General features: G+C 34.8%; 1 protein-coding gene across 1 annotated transcript in view; it reads left to right on the forward strand.

Moving 5' to 3' along the window:
• The window catches only part of LOC107560353 (myosin-6-like), a gene marked incomplete at its 5' end in the record, with an annotated part of 2,937 nt that extends 2,533 nt beyond the window's left edge, over positions 1-404 (forward strand). Inside the window, one exon of the mRNA XM_016244501.1 lies at positions 318-404. Coding sequence (XP_016099987.1) covers positions 318-359 — 42 coding nt within the window. The remainder of the gene's footprint in view (positions 1-317) is intronic.
• Between the last annotated feature and the right edge of the window lie 7,860 nt (positions 405-8,264).

Consider the following 8,264-nt stretch of genomic DNA (forward strand, 5'->3'; position numbering starts at 1 on the left):
ACACACACACACACACACACACACACACACACACACAGCTTTTCTCCCGCATGAGAAGAGTTTATTTGACAGGGGAAAGCTGTGGTCTCAAAATGAAAGAAGACACAAACATAAAGCCAGCAGGGGTCACTCATACTTTATTCCACAAAAAAGAGAACTTAATTTTGCTAAAATACTGAGGTAATGAGGTCAAAGGTGTATGTTTGTAGAGTAATTTACATTAACATAATCAAAAAAACTTTATTCTAACAATCAGCCAAAACACAAAATTCTCTGCTCTATTGTTTTACTGTCTATACCTTCTCTGTTTTACTAAGGTACTCTGGAGGATCAAATCATCCAGTGTAATCCTGCTCTAAAGGCTTTCAGGAATGCCAAGACCATCAGAAATGACAACTCATCTCGTTTTGTGAGTTGTGTACCTCCTGTTTTGTTTCATTTACCCCAATGCATTTACATTGATGACTGTTGTTTTAAACTGTTGTTCATCCGCATTCACTTTGCTGCCAGTGGAAAGCTTGCTTCTGCTGATATTGAGACTTGTAAGAACAATCTTTGATAAATACTTTCTAACTTTTCTCATTCTTAAAGTTGAATGAGTTGATGGTAAAAGCTTTACTTCTGCATTTATACAAACAGATCTGTTTCGTGTGACTTTCCAGCTCAAGGCTGAGAGAGATTACCACATCTTCTACCAGATCCTGTCTCAGAAGAAACCAGAACTGCTGGGTAAGCAAAATCACAAGTGATGAGACAAAGTTGTTTTTGTATTAGTATTAAAACATATTTCTGTCCTCTCAGAGATGCTGCTGATCACAGCAAACCCTTATGATTACGCCTTCATCTCTCAAGGAGAGACACAAGTGGCCTCTATTAATGATGCTGACGAGCTGATGGCTACAGATGTGCGTTATCCAAAACATGCGTAAATCTGTTGATATTAACTTCTCAAGCTTTAGAACTGAAGTCCATATAACATGCAATGTAATGCAATGAATTATTAGACACACTGTACATTTGCTGTAGGAAGCGTTTGATGTGCTGGGCTTCACCCAAGAGGAGAAGAACGGCATCTACAAGCTGATTGGTGCCATCATGCACTACGGCAACATGAAGTTCAAGCAGAAGCAACGCGAGGAACAGGCAGAGGCTGATGGGACTGAGGGTCAGTATCAGGAGAAAATGCTGACAGGATGCATATGTAGGTGAATTAAACATTTAAATTCATAACTTGGAGGTAAAGAACCACCCAAAATGAGGCACACTTAGCCAATGATTACCACGCTTAACCTGCCATGCTCACTTGCCAGTATTGAAAGTTGAAGCTGTCATTTGTTTTTGACTGGAAGGATAAAAAAGGTTATTTTCCTTAATTGCTCTCAAAATAGAATTCAGCTTGTTCTAAATCAGACACAGTGACAAAAAAAAAAAACAATAGTGACATTACCAACTCCTTACTGAGAAATGTAATGTAGCTTTTCAATAGCAATTTTATTGATACAATTTCTTTGGGCAGGATTGACAACAAGTTTCTGTGATTTTGATTAAGCAAGAAATTTGTTACCATTAACCATTCTATTCTAATTCTATTTTTGGCAACAGATGCTGATAAATCAGCTTATCTGATGGGCCTGAACTCTGCTGATCTCATCAAGGCTCTGTGCCACCCGAGAGTCAAAGTAGGGAATGAGTGGGTCACCAAGGGACAGAATGTCCAGCAGGTGAAGACTACTCCTCGATTAACAACCCTTCATCATTAACATACTGTTAACAACCATAACACATTTTCATGCTGAAGAAGGAGCAGGACACCAGCGCTCATCTGGAGCGCATGAAGAAGAACATGGAGCAAACCATCAAGGACCTGCAGCACCGTCTGGATGAAGCTGAGCAGATCGCCATGAAGGGAGGCAAGAAGCAGGTCCAGAAACTGGAAGCCAGGGTAAGCTGCTGATGTTTTCGGAAAGTATATTTTTTCTTTTTCTGTAATTAACATACTTATTTTGTTTGATTAGCTAAATATCTTATACAACTCTTAGGTGAGAGAGCTGGAAAAAAAAGAAAAAAAAGAAAGGCGAGCGAGTGAGCGTAAATATGAGAGGTGCATCAAGGAGCTCACCTACCAGGTCACTTTCACTGACATACAAATAAATGTCTCAAATTCATACCATTCATCGTTTAAAAAAAATAGGGACACAATGAAATCATGTTGTACTCTGTTTGCAGACTGAGGAGGATCGTAGAATCTGAGTCGCCTGCAGGACCTGGTGGACAAACTGCAGCTGACAGATCTGCCGAGGAAGCTGTATGTTTAAGATGATTGTTTTATTTTTATTCATACATTTTTTTTTTACTGGAAATATTTTCAAATCTTAAAATTTAGAACACCGTAATATACATTTTAAAATGTAATTTAGTTAAATTTACAAAATATGACTTTTTGGTCTGATTTTGGGAATTCAAAAAATCGCCAATCACTTACCGAACATGAATTATTGTTCAGCATGAGCTGGATGAAGCAGAAGAGAGGGCTGATATTGCTGAATCTCAGGTCAACAAGCTGAGAGCTAAGAGCCGTGATACAAGGTAACTGACCTCCATTCAATATACAGTCACCATCAGTGAGCTCAAAATTTGGATTACTTTGATTCTGAAATTATTGTGATCAATTGGAAAAACAGTTTGCCTGATGAAATAGTTTAAATCAATTTGATTAGATTTATTACTCAAAACCAACACGGGTTCTTTAGTGCATACCCAGTGTATGAAGTGGTGCACATGTGCATTATCTTTTTTTTTTTTTTTGTAAAGATAACTCTTTAACTCTACAAAGTTATGGAGAAACAACTGCATAAACAAAATGAGCTTTTTAGAGCTGATGCATAACTGATAGTAAAAAATGTATAGGCTGAATGCACTGTAAGTCGCTTTGGATAAAAGCGTCAGCTAAATGCATAAATTATTATTATTAAAATTATTAAATTCAATTATAACTAAACAGTAGAGATGCACCGATTGACCGGCCAGGGACTGGAATTAGCTGATGTTCCGCATGATTCGGTTTTGATGTCACAGCTACGCTCACATCCGCATATAAACATGTCGTCGGCGTGGAAGTTCTTCACTGTGAGTTAATAAGACACAAATTTCACAATTTGTAATACTTGTAGGGCCAAAGTAAACCGTGGGGAAACCACAGGGCTTGATTAATGCTTGTCTGGGACAAGTAGATTCTTTAAAAGGCAAGTGAGAGAGAATTTTACTTACCCGACCGGACAAGAAGCCTGATTAAAATGTCAATAACAAACGTAGCTAGGGAAGCACTGAAACTTGGCCCCCAAAAACAGCACCCACAGAAAGCTATAGATTCACGCATAAAAAAAAAAAGATATTTATAATATATGATAAGCAACATTACACGACCAAATGTTTCCCCGAATATCAGCATGATTGCAATATGACACTGATTTTATACAACAGTAGTTCAATAAACAAGACGATTAAATTAAGTGACTTACATTTTAGACACAATATTGACTTCGCAAACGAAAATAGTTCCAATCAAAGCCACAGCAGAACTGTTGTGTCTCCCGGCAACACACAGTTGTGTTTCATTACTGAATGAATCCACGTTTGAACAAATCGAGGAAGTCAATGACTCAGTAACCCATTCATAAAGACAGTCACTTGGCCTCATTACTGAATGAATCAGCCATTTGAATGAATTAATAAATGACTCACTCATTAAAACAGCCACTGCCACCTACTGGTGATTTGGTTTCATATTTAAAAGTATCATTGCATTTTCCCCATCATTTCTTATTTGAATGTTCACAAAATTATTTAAAACATTAGTCTTATAAAATTATTTATGCATTTGCAATTTTGCGGTTTATGGCACCTCAGCTTAATCAAACAGTGTGTATAAACACATCTAATGCCACTTCAGATGCAGCTTCTGTGTGTCCTGCAGTGGAAAGATGCTGTTTGTTGATAGTGATTTCATTTGAATGGTAACAACTCTAGTTTCTTATTACTCTGAATTAATTGAAACAATGTAAGAATTTGATGTGAAAGATGATGCATTAAATAAGGTTAGGGGAAAAATTTCCATTTATAAACATAGTGGGAAAGGAGTTCGTTATATACAGCAACTCATTTTCAGTTAATTGTTATTTCTACCTCGTTCCAGTCACAGAGCACTTTATTTTGAGAGTTGTTTAAGTGAGGGAACATCTGTAACTTAGTCCAGATTGGGGGAATTGTGATGTTTAATAATTTATTTTATTATGTAAATGTATTATTATTATTTGCATTGAAAATGCATTGTTTGTATATGCTGTCAATTATAGTTCTTAGAAAGAAAATCAGAATCTGCAAAAATCGGTATCGCCAGGTCACACTTGCAATCGGTGCATCTCTAGTAAACAAAGTCTGAGTAATACATAACTTTTTTTTTCAGCTGAAAAAAGAAAAGAAGAAAGTACCTTCTACCCATTATCCTTTTCATGTCTCTTCCTCACAGAAAGGGCATGATGAAGAGTGAAGCTCTCACGTGGATCTTTCTGAAAGGCTTGCTCAGTGTGCCAGTGATTACATTCTCTGTAGTTCTGTAGAATAAAATGAATGTGCAAGTAAATCCCTGCTTCTCTGCTATTGATGTTGTTTTAACATGATGCATTCACCTTCAATACACTGGGTGAAATTATACTACTTTAGAGGAGCCATTTATTCAAGATTTAAGACTTTTAGAGTAATTACTATCTATTGAAGAAAGTGCTTGAAAATCAAGGACGTGAAATAAAAAACCAAGCATATTAAATAGCTTAAACAAAAGTAGAAGCTGTTATCTTACAATAGAAAACATGCTTTTTACCATTTTACTTTTACTTAGCATTTTTCTTCTGAATCAGTTTTTTTATTTAACTTTTCAAAACATTAAATGTGATTATATAAAATATGACAAAAGGCACAAGAGGATGCTCTTCCATTTAGTTATATTGTTAATGTGGTTCTGTTCTAGCTATATTTACTGATTAAATGATTGAATTGAAAGCACTGAATGAAAGATAGATTGAAGATTAAAAAATATAAAAGGGAAAGCTTACCTTTCAATTGGAAGAACACAATCTACCTCATTTGGACTGTCTCAGGTTAGATTCCTTGCTCACAGTATGTGGGTCAAATAGACGTCCGCATCAAAATACATTTACAAAAGTGATTTTATGTCCATAGAAAGCACATTAAATGTAAGTAAAGTGTCTACTTTTAAGGTTTCAAATACGTTTTTGGAGAATAAAATGTCAAAATTTGGTTGAAATAATGTTACACTGTAATTCAGTGTAACACTATTTATGTAATTTGAATGAATTAATAAATGACTCACTCATTAAAACAGCCACTGCCACCTACTGGTGATTTGGTTTCATATTTAAAAGTATCATTGCATTTTCCCCATCATTTCTTATTTGAATGTTCACAAAATTATTTAAAACATTAGTCTTATAAAATTATTTATGCATTTGCAATTTTGCGGTTTATGGCACCTCAGCTTAATCAAACAGTGTGTATAAACACATCTAATGCCACTTCAGATGCAGCTTCTGTGTGTCCTGCAGTGGAAAGATGCTGTTTGTTGATAGTGATTTCATTTGAATGGTAACAACTCTAGTTTCTTATTACTCTGAATTAATTGAAACAATGTAAGAATTTGATGTGAAAGATGATGCATTAAATAAGGTTAGGGGAAAAATTTCCATTTATAAACATAGTGGGAAAGGAGTTCGTTATATACAGCAACTCATTTTCAGTTAATTGTTATTTCTACCTCGTTCCAGTCACAGAGCACTTTATTTTGAGAGTTGTTTAAGTGAGGGAACATCTGTAACTTAGTCCAGATTGGGGGAATTGTGATGTTTAATAATTTATTTTATTATGTAAATGTATTATTATTATTTGCATTGAAAATGCATTGTTTGTATATGCTGTCAATTATAGTTCTTAGAAAGAAAATCAGAATCTGCAAAAATCGGTATCGCCAGGTCACACTTGCAATCGGTGCATCTCTAGTAAACAAAGTCTGAGTAATACATAACTTTTTTTTTCAGCTGAAAAAAGAAAAGAAGAAAGTACCTTCTACCCATTATCCTTTTCATGTCTCTTCCTCACAGAAAGGGCATGATGAAGAGTGAAGCTCTCACATGGATCTTTCTGAAAGGCTTGCTCAGTGTGCCAGTGATTACATTCTCTGTAGTTCTGTAGAATAAAATGAATGTGCAAGTAAATCCCTGCTTCTCTGCTATTGATGTTGTTTTAACATGATGCATTCACCTTCAATACACTGGGTGAAATTATACTACTTTAGAGGAGCCATTTATTCAAGATTTAAGACTTTTAGAGTAATTACTATCTATTGAAGAAAGTGCTTGAAAATCAAGGACGTGAAATAAAAAACCAAGCATATTAAATAGCTTAAACAAAAGTAGAAGCTGTTATCTTACAATAGAAAACATGCTTTTTACCATTTTACTTTTACTTAGCATTTTTCTTCTGAATCAGTTTTTTTTATTTAACTTTATAAAACATTAAATGTGATTATATAAAGTATGACAAAAGGCACAAGAGGATGCTCTTCCATTTAGTTATATTGTTAATGTGGTTCTGTTCTAGCTATATTTACTGATTAAATGATTGAATTGAAAGCACTGAATGAAAGATAGATTGAAGATTAAAAAATATAAAAGGGAAAGCTTACCTTTCAATTGGAAGAACACAATCTACCTCATTTGGACTGTCTCAGGTTAGATTCCTTGCTCACAGTATGTGGGTCAAATAGACGTCCGCATCAAAATACATTTACAAAAGTGATTTTATGTCCATAGAAAGCACATTAAATGTAAGTAAAGTGTCTACTTTTAAGGTTTCAAATACGTTTTTGGAGAATAAAATGTCAAAATTTGGTTGAAATAATGTTACACTGTAATTCAGTGTAACACTATTTATGTAAAAATTCAAACATGCTTATTCTGGCGTGTACATATTAAAATATATAAAAGAATAAGGGAGCATATTGCATTTGATTGTGTTTTAAATGAGTAAAAAAATCTTACTGACAAATGGGCGAAACCTAGGATAGTGGCACATTTTAAAAATGTAAAATTACAACTAATTAGTATTTGGGGTGAATGTAATTAAGTCTTTTAACATGTCATAAATTGATTTTTGTTGTAAATATCCCTGACAAGATTGTTACACTGAATGACATTTTAGTGGGTCTCTTTATGACATTTATGTTTTGCACAGAAAAAACTAAACAAAATTGCAATTAAATTAAACTTTTTTTTTTACATTTTTGGGAGGGAGGAAAACATCAATTTAAAGCAGTATTACACTTATTGTTTTTATGCTTAAACCCTTTTTAGTCTTTGACCCATTTATATATGTGTGTGGTAACACATTTGTATGTTTTTTTTTTTAAGAAGCTCTGATAGACAGTAATGTCCTGTACTGATGACACTGCAAAATCTAACATTTCTAACCTTAAACAGAACAGCTCCGAGGTTCCTGGAGTCCTTGTATCTGAAAAAGACAAAGCCTTGTGACACACTTGTAATTACCAAATTAATCTTTACTTACTAAGGTAATTTAGGGCAAAACAACTGTCTGTGTGTGTGTGTGTGTGTGTGTGTGTGTGTGTGTGTGTGTGTGTGTGTGTGTGTGTGTGTGTGTGTGTGTGTGTGTGCGCGCGGGGGGGTCTTGGATAATTTAAAATGGATACAAAGTTATTCAGTGCAGTTCATCAAAGTAAACTACTGAATCTTTATGGCAGAACAACTGTGTGTGTGTGTGTGTGTGTGTGTGTGTGTGTGTGTGTGTGTGTGTGTGCGTGCGTGCTGGGAAACATAGATGTAATTCAAGGTGATGAGCAGGTCAATGATAGGCAGATGATTGAAGGTGAAGTCAACCCTGAACAGCTGAGAATGGAGAAGTGAACTATGCTGTCCCTTTAAATGATACCATATTGGATTTATGTTATTTTAAGGATTCAACAGATGAATCTTTTTCTGACAGTTTTTACAGGTGATGGTGGAAACGCGGTGAAGCAAACAGGCTGGTAATCTTTACATAACTGTGGCAAAATCTTTAACTTTGCCTTATTGGATTTGAGGACAAATGGTTTGTGAACATGTGGACAATTTGAATTGCCATAATTTCTAATTATGCTTCAAAAAAAGAGAGAGAGAAAAAACTGACATTATAAAGAT

The sequence above is a fragment of the Sinocyclocheilus grahami genome, unplaced genomic scaffold (assembly GCF_001515645.1).
Source record: "Sinocyclocheilus grahami isolate Dianchi unplaced genomic scaffold, SAMN03320097.WGS_v1.1 scaffold721.1, whole genome shotgun sequence".
NCBI lineage: Eukaryota > Metazoa > Chordata > Actinopteri > Cypriniformes > Cyprinidae > Sinocyclocheilus > Sinocyclocheilus grahami.